General features: G+C 42.6%; 1 protein-coding gene across 5 annotated transcripts in view; it reads left to right on the top strand.

Annotated features, from left to right (window-relative positions):
* IRF2 (interferon regulatory factor 2) overlaps positions 1-7,396 on the top strand; it is an 80,601-nt gene extending 73,205 nt beyond the window's left edge. For all 5 annotated transcript variants that reach the window (XM_058524967.1, XM_058524968.1, XM_058524966.1 and 2 more), the window contains exons 8-9: positions 4,735-4,781; positions 6,042-7,396. In XM_058524967.1, the coding sequence (XP_058380950.1) occupies positions 4,735-4,781; positions 6,042-6,350 (356 nt within the window). In that variant the 3' untranslated portion in view covers positions 6,351-7,396. The remainder of the gene's footprint in view (positions 1-4,734; positions 4,782-6,041) is intronic.
* The last annotated feature ends 18,321 nt before the right edge of the window (positions 7,397-25,717 follow it).

The raw sequence follows: 25,717 nt of genomic DNA, 5'->3' as shown, positions 1-25,717 counted from the left end.
CCTCTAACCACTTCATTCCCTTGTTTAGAAAACTGGTACTTGGAGGCTGCTGTTTGCTATTTTTTTCCCCTACTGATCGTTGAAATATAATCCCAATCGGATTACAAAACCACGTTCAGTTTTGCAAGTCGGTCTTCTCTATGGTCTAAATATTATGGTGAGCAAGAAAAGAGACAGTTTCTTTGAGTGAAAGTACTTGCATTGGGTGTTTTAAGACAACGTCAATTTCTAGTTGGATTCGTAAAAATTTCACTCTGGGGAGGGATGTCCCCAAGCCCAACCTTGGGAAACTCTATAGGAGAATCATTTTCTTTTTAAAGGTCTGCCATAAAGTGGCCTCTGGCCTGATGTGTGGCACCAGGATTTTATTAGGTTGTTGATGGTTTAGTAAAAGACAGCCACACTAGTGTTTTGGAGAAGGCTGGATGAGAGAATGGAGATTAGCTGGAGAAGAAAGCATAATATCAAGGATTAATTGGTTGTAACCGAGAGAATGGAGGTTGCCTACTGACCAGCGACCAGCAGTCAAGACTTTGGGTCTATATGGAAACCATGGCAGTCTTGCATTTTGTTGGGTGGGGCAAAGGTAAAAGTGCTTTGAGATGAAGAGGACTCTGATTTGAACCTTTTAATCGAAACTTCTAGTGAAAGTAATTGAGGAAATGACTGAAGGAAAGAAATCCTTGCCAATCTTATTAATAAAACTTGTTGAACAAGAGCCTTCCAGAAAATGTACCAGGATGTTAGAGTGCAAGAAGTCTTTAACATATTATCTTCCTCCCACAATGTTCCTGTGATGGTTTGACAATAAAAACTGAGCTGCAGTGGAGTGTGGACCTAAGACGAGCATCCTTCTAGAACTATAGCTCTGGAGGAAGCACCTTTGTGATCATCCAATCCAAACCTCCCCTTCCTTCTGACCCCAGTTGCTTTCAGGGACACTGAGACCAGAAAGATGAAACAAACTACTCATGTACCTGTTATTACTCTGTAAACACTTAGAACTTACTCAGATCATGCATGTTAGAGAAGCAACTTCAAATTTTTTTGTTCCATTGTACTCAAAGTAAAGAAAAAACCAAATCCAAACTAATGAAAAAGGGGAAATGAAATAACAACTTATGTTGATATTTCAGCAGTAACTTGGATCTGGAAGCGGCAGCTGCAGTGAACTCATTTGTCATATAAGAGGGATCTTGAAAATGGCAATGGTGAAGTAGAACCAAGGAAACAGAGGAAAATGGGCATGACTACATCCAGCAAGCACTTTGAGCCAATGATTCAGGAGTGGCCGGGAGAACCACTGTTATTCTAGAAGGATCTTGGGTCCTCAGGCTGGAGCTTCAAGCATCTCCTGCTCCTAGGCTGAAGGCACTCAAGGCCAGGCTTTAAACAGTAAAAATTAGAAATCTCAGTGTGCTAATATGGACAGTCTTCATAACTACTTTTAGAAGTAGTTCATCTTAATTTAGAAACGATGCTCTCAACTAACATTTGTGTCAGCTGAAAACATCAGTTCAGAACATGTGTGTCTTTTCTTGTCTCAAACAGTTTCCCCGAAGTTGAAAACTGGGTACTTAAGGGCAGTTAACATTCTGATCCTGTTCATGCCCTGTGCAAGGTCTTACCAAGGAGTCGTACCCAGGGTGGCCTTCCAAATTCTTCGGCACTGGACTTGGACTGTGGTGGAATCCTAGAACCTTGGCATTAACTGTTCATTTTCCCATATTTCCAGCCCCCCTGGTGGCATCTGTTTGCTTGTTTTTAGTTGAAGGGGAAAGGAACGGAAAATGATGGTATTTATGAAGAGTAATTAGGAGCGGAGGGGCCTAGACATATATGAAAGGAAGAGAAACCTTGGCTTCGGAGCACAAAGAAAGCTAAGCATAAAAATGGAAAGGGGATCTTGAAATTGCGTCAGAGACCCAGCAGCGGGAGTGCTTCGGGAAGCAGATGCTGTGTTCAGGGCACAGCCTGGAATGAGAAGTGCTGTTTTGTTTTCTCTGCTCTCTGCTGACTCAGTCCACAACTTTGGCAGGTTTCTCAACATCTCTGTTCCTCATTTTTCTTGGGAGTGGCCATCCCGATTCCTGCTTGCTCGGGATACTGAGCTAGCCTGAGGGTTATGTGAGGAGGGGAGTTTTCCTTTTCTGCTGTTTGTAATTTGTGTTTGTGTGGAAACGTTTCTCGTGTCTGGCTTGGTCAGCTTGTCTGGGTAGCTAGGGTCGCTGTCAGCCGAGGCCGAAGCCTTCTCTGGGTGTCTGTTGCTCCCAGTCAGGAATGCTTTGGGGATGCCTACTCCGTCTGAGGAGAAGGGAAGCCCATCCTCTACATGCTCGTGGTCAGCCCTCGGCTGTCACTCGTGCCTGGGTGAGGTTACTGGAGGGCAGTGGCCAAGAAACGTGCGGAAAGGCCCCAGGGTGGGCCCAGTGTGGTCAACGTTCTCCCCTTCTTTGTTTAGGGAACGAACCCGTGGCTCAGTTTTTCCGTTTGTTCTTTAGCCTTTAATTTGTAAAAAGCCTGGTCTGTGGCTAGTGATCTGAGTGGTCAAAAAGGTTTACTGTGGGCTGGGAGCCATCTGGTCCCAGCAGTGCCACCAGCAAGATGTGAGACTGGGGGCCAGTCCCTCAACAGGTTTGGGATGGAAGTGGGTAGAAGGCCACATGAGCTCTTCTGCATGATGGGGGGATGATGGGAGCTGCTTTCCGACTCAGGATTCTTGTGAGAGCTAAACAAGACCGGCGTGCAGAGACGCTGGCCTAGCGCTGGCACTCAGCCCTCCGTGGATGTTCACTATTACGGTTCCTCTTTCAGCCTTGTCTGTAAAATGAATGCCCGAGACTCAGGAATCTCTAAGGGTCTGTGTATTTTGGAAGTTCTACCCTCCGTGCTTTCATTTCTCAGTGCTGTGAACACTGAAGAACATAACACCGTCAATTTTTTACTCAAAAAAATCAAAATGTTTTTACTTCAAAAAAATCAAGGGCTGACTCTGTGGCATAGTGGTTAAGTTCAGTGTGCTACGCTTCGGTGGCCCGGGTTCATGGGTTCAGATCCCAGGCATGGACCTACACCACTTGTGAGCCATGCTGAAGTGGCGATCCACATACAAAATAGAGGAAGATTGGCATGGATGTTAGCTCATGGTGAATCTTCCTCAAGCAAAAAGAGGAAGATTGGCAACAGATGTTAGCTCAGGGCAAATCTTCCTCACCAAAAAAAAAAAAAAAAAATCAAAATTTTTTTACTTCAAAAGATCTAATTTTTTTTACTTCAAAATATAAATTTTTTTTACTTAAAAAAATCTTGCTTTATATGGATAGGTGATATGTAACCACTAGCTATTGACTCTGACTTTGTTAATCTAGCAGGTTGTGCAAATCCCATGTTGAACAAGGCTGCTGAGCTCAGGACAGAGGTGCACCAACATTTACTGAGTGTGAGCTGTGTGCCAGGCCCTGCTCAGCCTTTTCCCACACACCCTTGGACTCAGTCATCAATAATCCTCTTTGGAAGGTGTTCATACTCCCCTTTTACAGATGAGGAAACTGCAGCTCAGGGCATGGAGTTAAGTACCTTGCTCATGTTTCACAGCCGGCAGGCTGAATCAGGATGGTTGCCGGATTAGTTATCTATTGCTGCTTAACAGTATAACCATAAACTTAGTGGCTTAAAACAAAACACATTTGTTATCCCACTGTTTCTGAGGGTCAGGAGTGCAGGCATGGCTTAGCTGGGTCCTCTGCACAGGGTATGCCCTGGACAGATCTGCAGTCAAGGTGTGGTCCAGGGCTGCTGTCTCATCTGTGGATTGAATGGGGAGGATCTGCTTCCAAGCTCACGTGGTTTGGGGCGGAATGTAGTTCCTTGCAGGTTGTCAAACGGAGGGCCTCAGTTTCCTGCTGGCTGTTGGGTGGAAGCAGCCCTTAGTTCTTTGTCATGCACGCTTTCCCAACATGGCTGCTTGCTTCCTCAAAGCCAGCAAGAGAGAACGTCTCCTCATAAGACAGGTTTCAGTCTTACATAATGTAACCACGTACGTCCAGTCACCTTTCCTACATTCTGTTGGTTCAGAGCAAGTCACAGGTCCCACCCACCCTTTGGAGGAGGGAATCTCACAAGAAATAAACACCAGGAGTTGAGGATTATGGGAGCCATCCTTGAATCTGTCCACCCGCAGTAACCCAGGTGGAAGATGCGACTTTATGAATCCAAGATATCTAAGTGCTAAAGGGATATAGGTGAAGGAGGATCTGAGTAGACTGGGGGTGACCTAGGAAGACTCTTAATTGGGACTTAAATGAACTAATGGTCATGGATTGGAAAAGAGGACCAGTGTGGGGCATTGTGGATAGAGCAGCATGACGAAGGGGCTTGATGTGGAGGCAAGAGTGAGCCCAGGGCATGGAGAGCAGAAAGCAGATTGGCTTGGGGGGACCCACACCATCCTGGGAAGTAGTGGCCGTGAGTAAACATAGCCTGGCCCTTGGGAAGTGAGCTCCTTCTCAACCCTGAATCCTTTCTCTGAAGGGCCCAAATGAGAGCAACCAAATGCCCTTTAGCATCTCCCAAGTACAAGATTTGACCTTATAGAGGGGACGGAATTATGCGTTTAGTTACCCATTTCTCTCTTCTGAGAAAAGAAGTGCTGATATGTTTTTTAAACACTGCCTGAGCCTCAAAACAGTTTGAGTGGCAGAAATGATGGCCTTGTGTTTTTCTCTCTGTGAACAGAAAGCGAAACTACCGATAGTGTGCCCAGCGATGAAGAGAGCACCGAGGTAAGTGTGGCTGCCAGCCCCACAGGTGCGGGTGGTGGCGGGGGGACAACCCCACCAGCACTGTGGTCTCCTTGCTGCCAGTTACCTTTCTTTTCTTTTGATCACCAGTTTTACTTTTGGATTTGTGTGTGTGTGTGTGTGTGTGTGTGGTAAAATATACATAATATAAAATTTACCATACTTTTGGATTTTAAATTTTAAAATGAAGTTTTGGGAACTGAATGGGAGGAAAGGGAGCAAGATGTCACCATAGAAAGAGAGGCTGTGACAGCAGGAAAAGGAAATTGAAGAGAGGGCAGGAAATGTTGATATTCTTAACCACTATAAACATCCTAATTCCCTAGCAGAAATAGAATGTTCAGGTGGCCCAAAGCGATGACCAGAAGCAAGTGTCAGAAAGTGCAAAGTAACAATGTCTCCACATGTACCTGGGGCCCCTTCCCTCTGTGCTCCGAGCCCAGAGGCCAGGCGTGTGTTCGGTCTTGATTCTGAGTGACCTGCTTCCGATTTCTCTCCTCTCGGCTGGGCTCACACAATGGCAGGAAAGGGCCGTAATGGTGATGGACAGCATTCCTGCTGACCGCCTCCCAGCTTTGTGTCTGTGTTTGAGAGAGAGGGGGAGACGGAGAGGCTGACTGACTAATGGTTGTTTGACTTAGTGATTTCCCAGTGTGCTAAATACATTCAAGTATAGTCCAGGCATTCTGAAAAGACAGTGGATGTAGATGCTTACATTCTGACCCTGTTTCTTCAAGGTCAGAATTCCAGCTCCTTCTCTGAATGAAGCCGCCCTTGAGGCCACCTATTGGCCGTTATTGAGTTTCTCACCTCCCTCCCTCTGAAAATGCAGACTGACTCTAAGATCGGATTGGGCCGTCAGTGAGGAACCAAGTCACCGTGACAAACCAGCCCTCATGGCCTGAAACCTACCTAATGATCAGGCTGGGCAGCCATAGTGGAGGAGAACTAGAAACCAAGTTGCTGCCTTGCTTTCCTGCCTTCTTAGAACAGTCTTGGCTATATTTCTGGGAGGTAGCAAATGGGAATTGATAAAAAGGGAAGAGAAACCATTGCTTGGGGTATGAGCAGCTTGGGGTATGGATTTCAGTTGAGGGATGTGGAGTTGCCAAGCTTCTCTTCATTCCACGACTCTTAAGAAACTCAGTCAAAACACCAACATGTGGGAACCGTGGTGCATTTTTTAAAAGCCATCCAATAGAAGGCAAAGAGAATATGTGTCTTAATTGTTTTCTTTGACAGGGACGACCACACTGGAGGAAGAGGAACATTGAAGGCAAACAGTACCTCAGCAACATGGGGACGCGAAGCACCTACCTGCTGCCCAGCATGGCGACCTTCGTCACTTCCAACAAGCCTGATCTCCAGGTCACCATCAAAGAGGAGAGCTGTCCAGTGCCTTACAACAGCTCCTGGCCCCCTTTCCCGGACCTGCCCCACACTCCCTCCGTGACCCCAGCAGCCAGCAGCAGTCGGCCGGACCGGGAGACTCGGGCCAGCGTCATCAAGAAGACGTCAGATATCACCCAGGCCCGAGTCAAGAGCTGTTAAGCCTTTGACTTCCCCCGGTGGTTGTTGGGCGTTCTCGGCTTTGTTTTGTTGTCTGTTTGTATTTTATTTTTCTCTCCGACATGTATTTTAGACAAATCTAAGGGAAACAGCCTTGACAATAGAACATTGATTGCTGTGTCCAACTCCAGTACAAGGAGCTTCTTTTTAACTCAGGACTCCAGCCCATTGGTAGACGTGTATCTCTAGAGCCTGCTGGATCTCCCAGGGCTGCTCCCTCAAGTTCAAGGACGTCATAGGACCAACACCCACACGGGCGGTGAGGTGCTGCGTTGCCTGCGGTCAAGGCCAGCATGGTGGAGTGGATGTCTCAGAATGGATGAGAAAATGTGAACTAGCTGGAATTTTTTATTCTTGTGAATATGTACATAGGGCAGTACTAGCGACGTTGCAGTCTGCTTCTGCACCTTATCTTAAAGCACTTACAGATAGACCTTCTCTCACCTTGCTCTATTTCACAGCACAGCACATTGAGCATCCCCCTTTCGTGCCCTTCATCCTGCCTCCCGTCCCATCCCACCCAGTTCCTTTCCTCTTCTTCCTCCCCTCAAAGGCTGTATTCCACATCCCTGAGGAGGAGAAGAAGAAAATGAACTTCTCCCCTGGTGTCCCATTGTAAGACTGCTTTAAAGAAAAAAAAGGAAAAAGAAAATCTTTCTAATCTGCTATGCTTGAATGCCACGCGGTACAAAGGAAAACTATCATGGAGCTATTATGCAAATTCCCAGATTTGAAGATGAAAACACTCTAATTCTAACCAGAGCAAGCTTTTTTATTTTTTATACAGGGGAATATTTTATTCAAGGTAAAATTCTAAAGAAAATATAATTGTTTTTTATCTTTTCTACAGCAAATTTATAATTTTAAGATTCCTTTTCTTGTTTATCAGCAGTTGTTATTACACCCTTGTGGCACATTTTTTTTTTTTTAATTTTGTAAAAGTGAAAAAGCTTTTATGAGCTCATGTAGCAATCAAATTATCCTGTGGATTGATAATAAATGAATATGATATATAGTTAAATTTTTAATGGGCGTCATGCCTGGCTTTGTCTGTGTCTACTTTAGAACACAATCGTGAGACAGAACTGACAAAATAATGTTTCTTTTTGGGGACCAAAACTTTTTCCCTTTTCTACCACAAGAAACCCTGGAGGGTTCCTACTGTGAGGATATGAATGGCTTCCTCTACTAAGTGTTCACCCTGAGCCAGGCTCTCTGCTGAATGTCTTACATGAGTTACGTTCTTCCCGCATCCAGGTGTGCACAGGATAGGGATCTATCGCCATTAAACATGGAGGAAACAGAGACTTAAAATGAAAAGACTTTATGCAAGGTCACATAGGTAGTAAGAGTCAAGGGCACAAGTTAAGCCCAAGTCTGGTGTGACTATGGGCTGAATCTTTTTACCCACTTCACTATTCTATTTCTCTACTCTGAGCAAATGCCACCCGTCTCTGTGCTTCTCCTGTTCTCATCCATAGGCTATGTGTGTGACTAAAATTTTGTGTTTATGTCACATACCAGCCCCGTGGATAAGACATTTTCAATGACAGGAAACATTTGTTGGGTTTCTACTCTATGACAGTCTTCTTTCTAGGACCTGGGGCCTTAGACACAGAACCTGCCCTCAGAACTTAGGGCATGTCTTCTCAAGTGAGAAATGTGAATTCAAGAACCCCAGACTCCATCGCCCATTTGGTATTTCAAGGTATTGTCCTGATCTTGAGGAAGGCCACTGCACTAACCTCTCCAGCTTCCCTGATGTCTTTAAAATCAGAATAGTAAGACTCAGCTGCCTACCTACTGCCTCTGGGGGGTTGTGGAGGAGATGGCTAAGTTAATATTTGAAAAGGTTCCTTCAATGAAAGGACAAAGGGCTATTTTTATGCCTTTCTTCATTTGTGGCTGCAGGTATAATTAGTGGTCATAAAATTATCCAACCCTAAACAAAAATTAACCGAAGCATTTTACTGGTTGATGTGTTGTAGTTGAAATGCTGCATGTTGATGGTTGACTGCTTCTGTGAGGACCTCTTTGTTGACCATGTTTTTACCTCAATTTCTCAGGAAAACCTCACTTTCTCAGTGAAAAGAGATGTCACAAGGAGGAAAGAGATGCTCCTGGCTTCCTTAGCACTATGCTCTTCGGTTAAGACTGTTAAAAAGAAAACCACAGGCCCAAAATGGCGTCACTCTTGCTAAAGCCCGTGCTTCCAAACCTGGATTTGATACTTGACCTAATTGCAGTTTCAACCCCTCCCAGAAATGTAATCTTAATCGACCAGTCTGGAATTTTCTGGTCTAGTACCAGTCAGGTAATCTGTCACATGGGCCCTCTCCATCCCCCAGAAGAAGAAGAGGCAATCTGCATGATAAAGCGCTCTGCTGGTCCCTTCCCCCAAGAGGAGATGGCCTGGCCTAAAAATAATCCTTTCTTTTCTTTCGCTAATAGCTCCCTTGCCCCACTCTTCTTCCTATAAAAACCTTCCATTTTGTATCACCCCTCGGAACACCCTTCTACTTGCTAGAGGAGATGCCACCCAATTCGTGAAACATTTAATAAAGCCAATTAGATCTTCAAATTTACTCGGTTGAATTTTGTTTTTCAACATCACCTACTCTTCTCCCAGGTCTCAAATAAATGAGCCCAGTTCTTTGTGACTTATATCTAAATATTTTTATTTAATGTTTTGTTTTGGGGGGCAAATTTATGCTCAGAGACTGAGTTTGTCTTTGCCAATATTTTATTTAACACAGGTTCACTGTGGGATTTATAATAGTTTCACAAGCCAATAGCACACAGGATAATGTCTCTTAATAAGCCAATAAAGAAATAACATACTCCAGAGCAATGACAGATTAGTCACACTCTTGTTCCAGGCAAGGGGAGATAAAAGGAATAAAGTCCAAGTTTAATCGAGGTGTCCCTTTTCATACGAGTAGGCAAGGGCTAACCCAACCAAGAGCTGACCTCCAGCTGCCAGCATAAAGTAAGTCCCTTATTTCTAGAGCACGTTGCCAGGGAATGATGGCACTGGTGTTGGAGGGTAGGCTGATCTCCTTCAAGGGGGCCGGTGTGTGGTTTGTCACCACTCCCAAGAGAGTTGTCCTTATGGTAGGAGCTAATGCCCCCAGGTCATCAGAGAGTTTATTTAGGCCAACAAAGTGTCGTCTTGCCCAGAATGAAACTCAAACAATTCTTACACACTCTGGGTATTTCCAGTCTAAATGTCTCCTTGCTATAGTTGCTTCTCCACATGTTCTCACTGATAAGCCCCCAGCAGTGTTCTTATCAATGACAACAGATGAGATGATAACATCCCCACACAACTTACTTCATTCCTATATCAAAACAACTTCACCTCAACTTCATTTGTTTGTCTTTGTCATAAACAAGTGGATTAAAACAACTTCACTTAAGTCATAAACAAGTGGATATGAAATCAAACCAATACACAACATTTAGTCATTGTGTTTTAAAATAAATTAAAAAAACAATCACAGAAAGTGCCCCTAAGTCACATGGCCTGAGGATCCTGTTCCCTGTCTCCCTACCCTCTTCCAAACACAGACGGAGCACCCAGCTCACTTCCTGCCCCTTTCAGCAGCTTACAGGTCCCACGCACCATCCTCACTTGCTTCCTCCACTTCTGTGGTTGTAACCAGACTTACAGAATCTTACCAGGTGAAAGAAAATTCGAGATTTGGAAATGCCCAATGGAAGTACTAAAGATCCATTGCCAATAAGTCCATGAAAAACAGAATCATGTTTAAATTATTTCTGAGAAAGGCTGTACTGTTTCTAGGTATTACTTGCCAGTAGTGGAGGAAAACAAGCTGGTTACACAATGCCTAGGATTGACATGAGGAAGAAAAACCAGTGAGATGGGGCATCTCGTGGACTCAAGCCTCAGACTTTGTTGTCAGTTAGAGGAAGTACCAGTGACACGTGCTTCATTTGGTTGGCATCTGTGTGTGCTGATATGCTTTTATGATGGGCTTGGGGTGTGTGTGTGTGTGTGTGTGCGTATTTAAGTAGCAAGTCCAGTGCAACAACCTTTGGAACAATTCTCTCTATTCTCTGCAGCCAACACCTGGTTCACTCCCTTGATAGCCAGGAGCATTGTACAGCTGTGAACTGTGAATCCAGTGACAGGAACTTCCGCCCAGTCAGAAGGTTGAGAGAACCCAGCACATCCTCAAACCCCGAAAGACTTCCAGAACACCATTTGCAAGTCTCTAAATAAATCCGTGCTCAGCCATAGCATTTTTTCCATGTTTTGATGAAGTAACTGCCAAAGGAGGTGTTTAGTCTATTTAAATATATTTATAGAGAAGAAGAAATATACGTGGATAAGAAATACACACAAATCCATTGGACCTCAAAACCCCAAAATAGCATCTCTTTCTTTCCCCCCAAATCTAAAGTGTATTAAACTATCAAGTAACCACTACCGAGATAAAAATGTGAGGAATGAGGAAGATTAGTGATTTGGTTTCAGGATTGTGAGTTTTCAAACTTGTGCTTTTGGAAGTATTTTGCCTGTGAATGAAAAAGTTGTTAAGCCCCAAATGGCCTCCTGCCCTCAGCCAGAGAGATGGAACATTAGACATTCCATTTGCCTGAGGCCATTCTTTGACCGTTACATTCATTAGGTTTTAAAAGACCCTGTTATTCTAGCTATGGACAAACAGATCCAGATAAAAGGTGAAAATAAGAACCCTATGATTCTGCCAAATTTCTACTGAAGAAAGACAAAAAGCATGCTAGGAAGAGACTGGCAAACAGGTAGCCAAGCTAGGTCCCTGGCCGTCAGTGTTGGCTATCCAATGTCGCAGGACCAGTTTTGGTTTGGAAAGAGAATGGAGGCAGAAACTGGCTTTTATGTAGTGTTGTTCAGCTACTTCGTCCTGAAATTTCATCCTGTGGCATACCCAAGGCCAGGATGGTCAGAGCCAGTAGGACCTGAACCTGGCCAGACAAGGGGGCTGGGAGCCAGTTCTCCATCTGTTCCCAGGCTGCAGGAGACCCATCCCCCAGGGAATCACTGTCCATGGGACTGTAAGCTTCTTGAGGCTGTGTCTCAGTCACCTTTGCATTCCAATGTGTGGGACGAGGTTAGCTACATAGTAGGCAGTCACCTCCAAGAACTCCTCCGCCTCCCCTGGGATCCACCATACCAGTGTCAAAAGAACAGGGCTGGGGGGCCGGCCCGGTGGCATGGCGGTTAAGTTTGTGTGCTCTGCTTTGGCGGCCTGGGGTTTGCAGGTTCAGATCCCAGGCGCAGACCTAGGTCGGCATCGCTTATCAAGCCATGCTGTGGCAGGTGTCCCACATATAAAGTGGAGGAAGATGGGCACGGATGTTAGCCCAGAGCCAGTCTTCCTCAGCCAAAAAAAAAAAAAGAGGAGGATTGGCAGATATTAGCCCAGGGTCAGTCTTCTTCAGCAAAAAGAGGAGGATTGGCAACAGATGTTAGTTCAGGGCTAATCTTCTTCACCAAAAGAAAGAGAACAGGGCTGGGGCCCTTAGCTGCGCCCCTTAGGAACGTGGCCAGTCACAGACCTGGAGAGGAGTGCCCCAGGTTGTGCAAATTGGGTCAGGAGATGCAAGAAGATGGTGGGTCAGATGTTCCCTCCTGAAGCTGCCTAGCCTCTGGTCCCTGACCAGCCCCTCTGGACAGTGATACCATCCCTTGCCTCGGCTTGGGCATCGCTGGCCCTGCTGTGTGGACAAAGGAGGGTTTTGTGGAGGTTTCCTTCTGTGGCTGCACTAACAACAGGTGCAGGGGCTCTGTGTCTCTGCTTCTGAAAATAGTGCCTGAAGGAAGGAAGTGGCCAGGCCTAATAGCCGGTTTTAGCAAAAATGTGAAGTCTGTCCAAGAACTTGAGTCATGCTGTGGATCAAGATGCAGGACATTTCCGAGTTCACACAGTCTGAAAAGAGCATTTTCTGGAGTCCTTTGACCAATGTCTTAAGAAGAAAAGCAGCATGTGCGCTTCTGTTCCCCTAAACAAGCTGCCCTTGGGAGGTTTGGTCAGTTTCTCTGTATCTGCTTTATAAACACGTTCAAACAGAGATGGCTGGCTCTGTGGAATGTATTGTGCTGAGATTGCGCAACTGCTGCCCGGTTAACCCCTTACACACGTGGCTGGAGAGACACCACCGTCACACGCAACAGCCCGTGCAGCAAAAAACAGTTGATTTTAGTAACACAACTGTTTTTGCAGGGCCAAAAATAATTCCAGGGTGATAGCATCTCTAAGTTTCGGTTTTGGTCGGGAAGAACGTTTTAAAATCTAAACACTCAAACATCCATCCGCATGAATCATCAGGGAACAAGAATCCCCAAGAGGTTCCATCTGCCCGAAGCTTGGGTTGTAGATCTGAGAGTGTTCGTATTCCCCAAATTCTCTCTAATGCACCAGTTCTAAGGTGTTGACATTTCAAATCCCCAAGTTATGCTTGAACTCGCTGTCTGAAGTTTCAGGATAAGGTTAGCAGCTAGAGGGGGCGAGTTCCTTGTGGTTAGTGATGGCTAAGCCTTTATTCACTCTTAGAATTAACACTGATAAATGTTCTCTGCAGAGTTCACTCTTCTGTCTCCCAACGAGATTATAAACTTAGACTTCTGTTGCCTTCTCTGCGGGATCTAGTACTATAAATGCTGCAGAGTCTTTTCTCTGGGAAGCTCGTGTATCGTGTTTTTTTTTAAAGCTTCAGTGCATGGTTGTGTATCCTAGTTGTTAGTTTAGTTCTCTATGTGAGCCACCGTCACAGTATGACAACTGACAGATGGGTGGTGTGGTTCCAAGACCGGGAAACGAACCAGGGCCGTGGCAGTGAAAGCGCCAGATCTTAACCACTAGACCACCAGGGCTGGCTCATTGTGTATCGTGTTTTTAATGTAACTATGAAATACAGAAGAGATTTCACAGGCTGAGCCCTGACATACTCAGGGAAGAGACAAAAAAGAAACTTTAGTAAAAATGTAAGGCCATCGTCCAAATTTCATCTGATGGCTTCAGGGACCACTTGCAACATGGCTGTGACATGGGAAGGAAACCTCAGGCTGGTTTAACAGATTCGTGTTTGTGAATTTTTATTTGCAAGATTGATTGAAAGCAACGTAATTCTAAATGCCTTTCTTTAGCACCTCATGAATTTAATTAGGGTAACCGATTAGCTTGCTCTGCCAGGGCTGAAGGCATCTCAGGATGTGGGACTTTAGTGCTAAAACTAAGAAAGTCTCAGGCACACTGGGAGGAGTTGTTCACCCTAAATTTAAGGTTGAGATCTGGAGAACGCATGTTATTTTGTGTTCTTTGGGGCTTTTCTCAACCCAAGTGAAAGCTTCATGAGGAGGTGTTATTGAGGGTGTACTATTGATGAGTCTGTTCCTAATGCATTCATTTAGTGGTGTTCCGTTAAGAAAAGTAGATATATCCATTCAACACTATTTATTCAGTTCCCACTGTTTGCTGGTACTGTTCTGAGTGTTGGAGAGCCGTACAGAAGTGAACAAACCCAAGTCCTTGTTCTAATGGAGCTAAAATTCTAGGAGAGGTGGACATTCAACCAAGAAGTAATCTTTGAGTGACAATAAATACTATGGAGAACAATAAAGCCAGGTAAGGGAGATAGGGATGGAGATATTCAAAGCTTTCATTTTAGAGCTTAAAGGATCGCTTGAAGGGTTGGCAGTTGCGAAGACCAGCAGTTAGTGGGAAAAAAAGGAAAACTGTGTGTATCAGCAGGGTTCAGTCGCAGGAAGCAGAAACCACGCTAGCTATTTTAGGCAGAAAGGCATTGAATAGAGAGAAGCAGGTGTTTACAACATTGGTGGGAAAGCTGGAGGAGCCAACTCTAGGGCTGCTTCTATCTCTGCCACCACCGTGAAGGTCGGAAATCAGGAGGCTGTCACTGGAAGTATTGACTGTGGGAACACGCTTCTTTAGCTGAAATCTGAGAATCCGGAAGTGCTTGTCACCCCCACCCTAACTCTCTCTTGACACTCATTAAATTAGCGACTGAACAGCGAGACACTGCTTTAGAAAGTCCCAATGTCTCATGACCACGTTTGCCAACGGTTACAGCCAAATTAGTGAGAAGGTGGCTTTTGCTTCAATTCTGACTTCCAGTCTTATGCAAGTGCATACAACTAGTTGCACCTAATTCACAGTTAGAAACCCAGCTGCAAGAAAGACTAGAAAATATAGTTCTAGATTTCCAACCTCTGCAGTAGAGGAAGGCACACTAGAAGGAGGTGGGAATGGGTACCAAGTACCTGTGTAGGACATCCATACACCTTGAGGAAACCATTCTTTGCCAAGAATTCCAGGGGAAGTAAAAAAATCCAAGGTAAGAATATCAAAAGAATGGAATCTTCATCCAAAACACTCCAGTGTGGAGTGGGAAGGCAACATTGTGTAGTGGGGAAAGATTACGTTTTGAAATCAGATAAACCTGGGTTCAGTTCCCACTTACTTGCTGATCACTTTGAGCAATTTCTTAATATCTATGCGAAGTGGTTTCTTTGTGTATAAAATGGGGTATTAACATCTTACTTGCAACGATGTTGTCAGAATTAAATAAGATAATGCTACGAAAGTACGGGGCTCATTGTACACACAGTTTTATTAACCGTATAATCTGTATATAAAATAGCTAAGATCCATATTATGGAGCACTAATTCCAAATTACCCTTCGCTCCTAGACTCACATTAATTCAAGGATTCACCACTGAGGGTTCCAAAACTCAAACATGTGACCCCAATTTCTATGTAAAATTAGTGGGTCTTTTTTTTTTTCCCCCTAGATCTTGGGCCATCTTTTGTTGGGCAAGGCTAATTCTATTATTGAGTGGGCTTAAAAGAAGCTAAGAAAATACTGTATTCCTTTCTGGTAGAAGTTGAAGGGGATCAGAACCTGCTGGTAGTTACCTTTATTTATTTATTTTTTTTTGTGAGGAAGATCAGCCCTGAGCTAACATCCGTGCTAATGCTCCTCTTTTTGCTGAGGAAGACCAGCTCTGAGCTAACATCTATTGCCAATCCTCCTCGTTTTTTTCCCCCAAAGCCCCAGTAGATAGTTGTATGTCATAGCTGCACATCCTTCTAGTTGCTGTATGTGGCACGTGGCCTCAGCATGGCTGGACAAGCAGTGCGTTGGTGTGCGCCTGGGATCCGAACCCGGGCCGCCAGTAGCGGAGCGCGTGCACTTAACCGCTAAGCCACAGGGCTGGCCCGTTACCTTTATTTTTAACAACATAGGCTCAAACAAATTTTTTAAATGCCTTATAAAACCACCAGGTGGAATTAAATTAACTTTCGATTATTGAGGTAATTCTAATTAGCTTCACTCAGGGTCGGCAATATAATTCCCACTGTAGACCAGTCTGCACCGTAATTCCCACCAGATTCATGGACTGCGTGACATTTGACTCCTAACTTCGAAACTAGATGAGTTTCAACATACTTATAAAACAGACTAACAAACTATTAAGCTTTTGTCGCTTTCTTAAGATATTCCTACCCTCTCCTAGAATCTTATCCTAGCTCAGGAATGGGACAAGGGAGCTTTTGTGGCACGTGCTTTGTCAGAACTGAAACATACGCCGGGTGTGAGCATGCCCTTCCAGGGCATCTGTTTGCCTAAACTGATTAGCACAGGGGCTGAGAGGCTCTTGGGAAAAGAGCTAGAAGAGCGTGTCAGAGACCAGATTCTGGGAAGACAATCGAGCCTGAGAATGGGACCAGCTGGAGCCAATAAGACTCTGAAAGGAGCAGGAGTTGTCCTCAGCAGTGTCATGGATGTTGCTTGAGCCCATAAAGATGCCTGGCCACCCTTGAGGGGCGCACACACCCTGGGTAGAGAATGGCTGAGGGCATGTAAAGCTGCCACCTCAGGACACTCTCACCCTCCTTAAACGGAGGTTTACTTCTTATGTCCCTAGCTATTTCTTAGTGGCTGGATGAGCAGGGGCCTGGGGCTGGGTGGCAGATCAAGTAGAATGATGCGAACCACTGGAGAGGGCAGAGGCAGTAGGAGTTTCCAGACATTCTGGAGTAGGATTGCATCAGTAGAGCATGTGGCAGCCTTAGCCAAGGAATGAGAATTTGGCTAAAAGCAGAAAGGGAGTGGAGCCGGCAGCAGGCCCAGGGAAGCAGCAGCTCCGAGGCTAGGGACGGAAGAAGTGGACTTAGTGGACTTACACACAAAGCAGAGAACCTAAGATACTAGAGGTGGAGGTGACCTCGAAAACAGGTGGTAGCAGTGGCAGGAGGTTCTGCTATTTAATTTTTGAGGTTGCATAGGTTGAACTTTCAAGTTTAGGACAGCTAGTATTTACATTAATATGGCATCATTTGTACCTATAGATTGGGAAACATTGGGACATTCAAATTACAATTGGATCATAAAAACAGAATTTTTTCACTATAGCGTGACCACTATGATGTAAAAATGTATTTCTTTCATTTCTTCAAGATTCTCAAAATTTCCCCTCTCCTCTCCTTCTTTTCTTCACTATCTGCAAGGAGCTCCACTGCTTCTCTATGTATCTGATTCTCTGCCAGGAGTGACGCTTCTCTGAGGCCGCTACCGTCACTCACCTTGAACACCCCAGGGCGAATATATACCACACATACATGTCCTTCTAGAGAACTCTCTTGAAGGGTGAGCTGTATTCAGCAAAAGATAACTGGGGAAATTTCAGGAAAAGAACTGATGATGAAAATTTAACGTACTTAATTGTATATCTAAGACTAAAACAAGGGTGGGGATGTGATTGAAGTAATAGTATGTAAACATTTTACGTTCTGGCAAAGTGGAAAGAACGCAACTAAATGACATTAGGAGAAGGGAGAGAGAAGGGGCAACTCTCTCCTTATTCCTTATTCATTCTCTCATATAATTATATTGTTGATATAATGAATAATATCCGTGACAATAGAAATTGGGTGTGAACCGAATTATACTACTTAAAATGGATAGAATAGACAGTAGAAAAGTTAAGTATGAAAAAGAGAGGGCCAAGGTATTACAAAAGGTATAAATTCAGAAGTGTCAAAATGTTTCTGTGTCAAAACAACTATGACAAAATATCTTGATCCAATATTACGGCTGCTGTAGACTGCATGCTTGTGTTTTTCCAAATTCATACGTTGAAGCCTATTTCCCTAATGTGATGGTATTGGGAGATGGAGACTTGGGATTTGACAGGTCATAGCATGGACCCCTCATTAGTGAGATTACTACCCTTATAAAAGAGATCCCAGAGACCTCCCTCCTCCCTTCTGCTATGTGAGGACACAGTGAAAAGTTGACCATCTATGAACCAAGAGACGGGTTCTCACCAGTCATGGAATCTGCCAGTGCCTTGATCTTGGACTTCCCAGCCTCCAGAACTGTGAGTAATAAATTTCTATTGTTTGTAAGCCACCCTATCTATGGTATTTTGTTATTGCAGCCCAAACTGACTAAGACAATGGCTCTGGAAATTACTCAGTTCAATGATTTGGAGGAAAGGATGAGGAAATATTTACACATCAGAATCTGGAGAGGGGAAAGTGTGTGTCTAGAAAGAAAATGGTACTTTGTCTCACTGCCTTGATTTGTTTTTAGTTATACTATTTCATCTATTTTGAGTTTTATAAACATTTTAATAGTGTATGGAATTTTCATGTGATGAAAAGAGAAAATGGGTTCAAAAAGATTAAGAAACACTAATCTAAGGGAGTTTCCAGGTTTGGAGGATAAGTGTAGCCACCTGAAATCGAATCTCTTCATACAACCCTTTAATTCAACAGGAGCACAAAAAAACCACACACGACCCATGTCTTCAGTGTTAACAGAAGACAGAGAATGTCACAAACTTCAAATTACCAATAAGTAGAGAAATCAACACCACATTCCAAGAGAGGTCCTGTCACTTATCTCTATAAGCTGGGTACAGAGTGTGAGAGAGAGGAGACTTAAAATCTCCAGGAAAAAGAGTAAAGAGGCATGAAAGACTTAGATGTAGCATAGACAATATCATCCACAGAGAGTGTAACTTTCAATACTAAGTGACACATTCACAGCACCGTTAGAGAGAAGGAGCTTGAAAGTGAACAAGACCAGAAGTAGCAGCTTCAAGGAAGCATTGCTTCTTGGAGAACCAGATAAACCAAGAAAGGATGGTGCCCCTTACAGATCTGGCAGTGAAGAGAAAGAAGGAACTAAGGAGAAAATTGAGGATCTTGCAGAAATGAAAAAGAAATAAGACATGATGACTCCTCTCTCCATTACTGTCCACTAAAGGCATTTCACTTCACTGCACTGACAGGAGAGGGTATTCTTGAATTAGTAACTCTGTCCACAAATGCTAAGAAAAGAAAAAAAGAAAACACCTAACTCCATAAAGAGCAACTATTAGAAGAACACAGAAAATGAGAATCATAACAGGTTAATTGATGAAAATTTTCCACCCGAAAACAACCACAAAACAGAAGAAAACTGTACAACCACATTCCAAACTGAAGTCATTATGTTCAAACAATTGGAGATATTTAGGAAAAAACCCAGATCAGAAATTTAAAAGCTAAGACCCCACATGGGCACAAAATAGGAAAAAATGAAACAAGAGTTGATTGACCTAGCAAAATAACTTGAGGAATAATACAAAAGCATTTCAAAAATGAAGAGTAAATTACAAGGTGCTCGAAGGAAAATAGATTTGAATGTTGAACAATTTTGACATTGAAGAAGAGCAGATAAATAACCAAGAGAATGAAAATGAAACAAAGAAAGATGCAAACAGAGTTAAAGAGATGTGATTGAAATGGAAGAGAGGCAAATGTAGTCCAACATACATATAGTAGGATTTTCTGAAGAAGAAAAACAAAGCAATGAAACATAACTATAACTGAAGAAAACTCCCCTGAAATAAGTGAAAATGCAATCCACATGTTGAAAAGGCCCACTGTATAGCCAGAAAAAATTGATCTAGAAAGAGCAACTTTGAGATATTTTCTAGTAAACTATGAAACTTTAAAGACACACACACACAAACACACACGCATACAAAATCTTCAGGGCCTGTGTTAATTTCCTAGGTCTGCTGTAGGAGCTTACCACAAACTTGGTGGCTTAAAACAACAAAAATTTATTTTTTTACAGTTCTGGAAACCAGGAGTCCCAAATCAAGGTGTCAACAGGACCATGCCCCCCGAAGGCTTTAGGGGAGAATCCTTCCATGCCTTTTCCAGCTTCTGGTGACTCCAAGCATTCCTTGGCTTGTGGCAGCATAACTCTAATCTCTTCCTGTGTCTTAACATTAAAAAAGAGGCCCCAGAGAGCTCCCTCCTCCCTTCTCCTCTTTAACCTGTGTGTTCTTCCACTGTCCCTCTCACATCTACCTCCCTGTGCCTTTCTCTTATAAGAACACTTGTCGTTAAATTTAGGGACAACCTGGATAATCCAGGATGATCTAATGTCAAAATCCTTAGCTTAATTACATCTGCAAAGACCCTTTTTCCAAATAAGGTAACACTCACATGTTCCAGGGATTTGGACATGGACATATCTTTTTTCGGGCCACTATTCAATCCATTACAGACCCTCCAAGCAAAACGGTAAAATGACTTATAAGGGTTAGAATATTAAACTGGCATCAGACTTCTCATGAGCAACTGGTCAAGCCAGTCAATAATGGGGCAGCATTCTTAAGAGACTCAAGAACAAAGAGTGTGAGCCAAGCTGTCCTTCAAGTACCAAGGTTAAAGGAAAGAGTTTCAACACGCAGCAACTCAGGGAATACCGTATACGTGTGCAGTAGACTCTTCTAGAGGACGAGCTCTATCTAACCGTGAGATAACTGGAAAAACCAGCGATAGGACTGGGGGTGAACATGTATTTTATGGTGTAATTTTTTGTAATATATTATTACATTATATTAATTAATTAATTTTCTATTATTTAAGTTGTAATATATTTCATTATATAGTTATGGCTAAAACAACGGTGAGGACATGAATTGAAGAGTAGTATCTACATATTATATATTCCGGAAAAGTAAAAATAACAGAACTGAAAAGAGAGAGGGGATGGGAGAGAAACCAGAAGGCAGAAGAATAAAATTGGCAGTTGTATAGATAATAGGTAAAGGAGATGAATACAAATGGACATACAGGATAGTAAAGTTTCAGCAAGGAAAGAAAAGATATTAAATGAGATTTATTCCATTTTATGGAATAAATGGAATAAATACAAAGACAACCACTGGAACAAACATATAAACATTCCGAAATGCCAAAAGAAATGAAAAAATAAATAGCAAAGAAAATATGCCAAATAAAGAAGGAAATACATTAAATATGACACATGCAGTAATTACAACATAAAATAATGTGACAGTCTTTAGACCAAATATATGAGTCATATCAATAAATGAAATAGATTTTGCTGATTTCTTCTCTTTTCTTGTTACAGTGACAAATGAGCCAATTCTCAAATTGGGTCACAAGGCAAAATCTGACCCCATGTTATATTTAATAGACACACCTCAAACACAGTGATTGAAAAAACCAAATATAAAGAAATGGACAAAGATATACCAGAAAAATAAAAACAATAAGAAGGCAGGGTAGTGATTCTTATATCCTGCAAAGTGAATTTAGGGCAAAAAGCTTTAAGTGAGACAAAAAAGTGAACTAGATAAAGCTGAAAACCACAATTCACAATGAAGGTAAATTATAAACATCTATGCACCAAATAATATAGCAACCACCAATATAAAGCAGAAATTACATGAGATGAGAATAGAAATAGATAGAAATAGAGTAGTAATAAGAGTCTTTAATACACCGCACCCAGCATGGCAGGTCCAACTGAAAGAAAATAAAGATATAAGTGTTTTAAACAATTTAGTAAATAACAAGGTAGAATGTATGCATTTGTATACAACACTATGCCCTAATAATAGAGATTATATCTTCTTTTAAAATGTAATGAACATGGATCATTTTGAAAAATTGATCAATCATATATTCATATTTATGGTCACAATAAATTAACCTGGATAAGATTGGTAGACCTCTGCTTTTACTGTAGCTTCTCCGTGATCTTATCCCATAGTGTGAGATGCATGTGCAGGGAGAACTATTTTCACTTTAACATGTATCCCTGACCCTTTCCAGACACAGCGTAACTAATAGCTCCTCTTCAAGGACAGCGTGTGGGATGCTTAAAATAAAATGCCTTCAGACACAAATGTCTAGGGATAGATAATTCCTTCAAGTCTCCAGGCCTTTGGAGAGGTATTTGATGCTGCTGCCCCTGCAGGCCACTCGGTGTACCAGTCAGTTGTGTCATGTGGGCTGTGCTATGGCCTGTGAGATGCTCAATGTCATCACATTGCCATTCAGCAAGGTCAGTGGGAAACATGGGAAATTATACATTAGTTGTGCATGAAATAGGTGCAAAAAACAAAGCTGAGCACTCCTTCCATAGAGCATGTACAAAGTACCCTGAATGCTCTTGCTACAATGGTTTTGCCACTTATTGTATGGTCTAAATCCACAACTATTTATTTTGACAACAATGGTTTTTTAAAAAGGGCATGCTTAATGAAACAATTATTGCTATCTTTTTGATTCTCTAGGAAGTTGATGATGAATATATAATTTGCACAAAATGATTGTAGACATCTACCATCCAGCAAGGGACTCTGGTGATGTCATTGACCACAAAAAAACATGTAGACAAAATCTGCTAAAGTTAGTAGTTGTTTTAAGAAGATTGTGCTTGAAGATGGCTATTTAACATAAGCAGATGCAAAAGATGCATTTATGTATCATTGTGAAGTGGTAGTGACTTTTTATTTAGATCAAATGTCTGTTTATCTAACTGAATTGTTTCATTTTCAACAGTGGTGTCCCAGTCAAGGGCCATTGGTTCTAGCAGGACTGCACTGCTGCTCAGCCTGTGCCCTGCCAGTGGGTGGAAAAGTCCAGGTCCTCTGAGTGATGCATAAGCGACAAGCAATAGGATATACTGGAGTATATGAGGAAGCCATTTGGTTTAAAACTAATTCAGCCTGACCTTGTTTTTCCAAAAAGGTCTGATGTGGCCTGTTGAGCCTGCATTGTACATCTGCTTTAAATATTCACAATGTCCCAAAGACAAGAACGATGCCCTTAAAGATAGGGATGTAGCCTCCCCCCATATTGGCATTTCTTTAAGGATAAGCATCTCTTCCTAGAAACTGAGGATTAATTACCAACTTGCTGTGCTCACCTTGTGACCACTGACCTGCTGACCACTGACCTGCTGTGCTAGCTAAGCATCTCGTGACAGTGGTAAAAGAGACATTCCTGTCATATGTGATGGATGCTCTTTGTTCCAAGACAGTATATAACCCTCTGTACACCCCACGTCTTTGGTGTCCTTCCTTCCTTGGGGAAGGAAGCCCCCAGGCTAAAGTCCTCAGACCTGGCTCATAATAAACTCACCCCAATTTTGATTTTTAGATTGATTATGGATTATTTGTGTCGACACAGGTGTCCATGCAGAGACAGTCAGTGATGGAAAATGAGGCCTTTTCCCATAAAAAAAAATTAACCTGAATACGTAAGATATATCTGAAAGCTTGCGTGATGGGTGAGGAGAGAAACTGTGGCGGATTCCATGGCCAGAAATGGGAGGAATGGGTTTCTAGCTGCTCCAACAGAGATGTTTCTCTTTCCGGTCCAGCAACCAAGTGCTGCTTGGCAGGGAGGAGGGGTGTGGAGGAGCAGAGGCCTGGGGTCCTGTTTGCTTGTCTTATGGCTCAGGGTCTGTAAGGCTGCAGGCAGCAGCAGGGGCACGTGGCTACTCAAGACATACACAGGGCACATTCATTCTTACCCTGGGGCTAGCTTTGAGTGAGCGGGCCACTGAGTGACTCTTTCTCCCAGAGCTTCATGTAAATTCCTTCCACACACCTGCACCTTGGCTTGGTTTGGCTTTGCCCTCCGGTGCAAGTTCTTGTCCCGTATTTCCAGATGGGAGAACTCACTCTTTCTTTTAAAGCTGGGAATTTTTTCAGAGGCAGCAAGGCAAGGCTCTTACTGGTAAAACAGGAAGGGAGGGGCTTTGCTGGGTGAGAGCTTGTTATCACAATTAAAAGGTTATTTTGCTTGACAACTTTATTAAAAAGAAAGAAACAAAAAACACTCAAAGCAAAAATAACCACATACATGAACATACAAAATTGCAAAATACTTTTATAGGATTAATTTCTGGTTCCTTTATCAGATGTGAGTTAGGGTTTCACAATAGCCACAGGTCCATCCTAATTCAAATGAGGTTCAAAGCCCTAGGAAAGGGAGCCTTCATATCTTAGCACAGCCATGAAAATACACATTTGCCTATGAGACTTCAGGAAATGAAGTCTGATCTAACAGAAATTAACCTAGTGGTAGTTCAGGCAGGAAACTTAAAATAAGCATAACTATTGTCTTCTTCTTCCTTTTTAGATTGGTTTTCCCTCCAAGCTGTGATTTGAACTCTATTATCTCCAGGGTTGGGGCTGGAGGGGGAGTCGGGAAGACAGAAACTGTAGAGGTAGACACAACTTTTTAGCTGGTGGACACAACTCCAGCTCTACATGCTAAATAGAATTCTCGAGGTCTTGTGATTTTTGAAAACTGCCGCATTTCCTCTAGTTTAAGACTCACTTTATTTTTCCATATGTTAACATTTATGAGCTTGGGATCTGTAATGCCAAATGCTGGGCAGAGGAGTAAGGTGCCAACATGGTTGACATTGCCTATGGCCACACAAATTTAGCCAGCGTAGAATTATCTCTTTATCCACTTTGCCACAAATGTGTCATTATCTGCATTGGTGGCACCACACAGTGTTAACTTAGATTTGTGTCCCTAATGGTCACTGAAAATGTCTTCACAAAGATTACACTGCTTTCCTGAATTGAAACAAACACATGTCACCCTGTGTGCATACGAATGCCTAGCACATGCCAAGCATTACAAATTGCTTCGTCACAGAGTAAATTAAAAAATTCTCAAAGCTAGGGGAAATTGTGGTGACCACTTCATGCATCATAACAAAAAGTGTTATTCAGGCTCCAAAATCTATCAAAAATTTCTAGTGATTTTCAATAGGAGCTGCTTAATGTTTATCTTTAAAAAGGGAAAAACAAAATTATAAGTTTAACCAAAGAGGAAATGCCGACAAACTCAGGATTCTCCGTGATGTCTTCAAATTACATTGTCAGTCTTAAGTGTGCTAAAGAGGCCAAACTCTGAAGCACGGCTGAAAACCAGCATGTTCCCACAAGGCTGTGGATAACTGTGGGTGTCCAACATGATTTGGAAGAATATTTAGCCTCCGATAATGAAATAAGGAGTTAAACTTTGGTAATGAAAGCAGCATAGGCTTGTGAAGGGTGTATTTTTTTGCATGTGGATATTCAGTTGTTCCAGCACCATTTGTTGAAAAGATTATGTCTTTTCTCCATTGTATTGTCTTTACTCCTTTGTCAAAGATCAGTTAACTATAGAGCCAGCCCTGATGGCCTAGTGGTTAAAGTTTTGCACTCTCACTGCTCAGTGGCCCGGGTTTGTTTCCTGGTCGCAGAACCACACCACCCATCTGTCAGTTGCCATGCTGTGGCAGCGGCACACATAGAAGAACTAGAAAGACTTACAGCTAGGATATACAACCATGCACTGGAGCTTTGGGGAGAGGAAAACAAAAAAGAGGAAGATTGGCAACAGGTGCTAGTTCAGGGTGAATCTTTCCCTGGAAAAAAAAAAAAATCAGTTAACTATATTTATGGGATCTGTTTCTAGGTTCTCTATTCTGTTCTATGGATCTATTTGTCTATTCTTTCACCAATACCACACTGTCTTGATTACTGTAACTTTATAGTAAGTCTTAAAATTGAGTAGTGTTGGTCCTCCAACTTTGTTCTTATCCTTCAATACTGTTTTGGCTATTCTGGATCTTTTGCCTCTCCATGTAAACTTTAGAATCAGTTTATCAATATCCACAAAATAACTTGCTGGGATTTTCATTGGGACTGTGTTGAATTTATAGATCAAGTTAGGAAGAACTGACCTCTTGACAATATTTGTCTTTCTATTTATGGACATACAATGTCCCTCCACTTATTTAGTTCTTCTTTGATAGCTCCCATCAGAGTTTCGTAGTTTTCCTCAAATAGATCTTGTACATTTTACGTTAGATTTATACCTAAGTATTTTATTTTGTGGGGTGCTAATGCAAATGGTATTTTTAATTTCAAATTCCACTGTTCATTGCTGGTATATAGGAAAGCAATAGCAACATATAATTGCATAGA

The sequence above is a fragment of the Diceros bicornis genome, chromosome 29, assembly GCF_020826845.1.
Source record: "Diceros bicornis minor isolate mBicDic1 chromosome 29, mDicBic1.mat.cur, whole genome shotgun sequence".
Taxonomy (NCBI): domain Eukaryota; kingdom Metazoa; phylum Chordata; class Mammalia; order Perissodactyla; family Rhinocerotidae; genus Diceros; species Diceros bicornis.
Note: the sequence above shows the minus strand (reverse complement) of the source record. Positions and strands in the feature narration are given on the sequence as shown.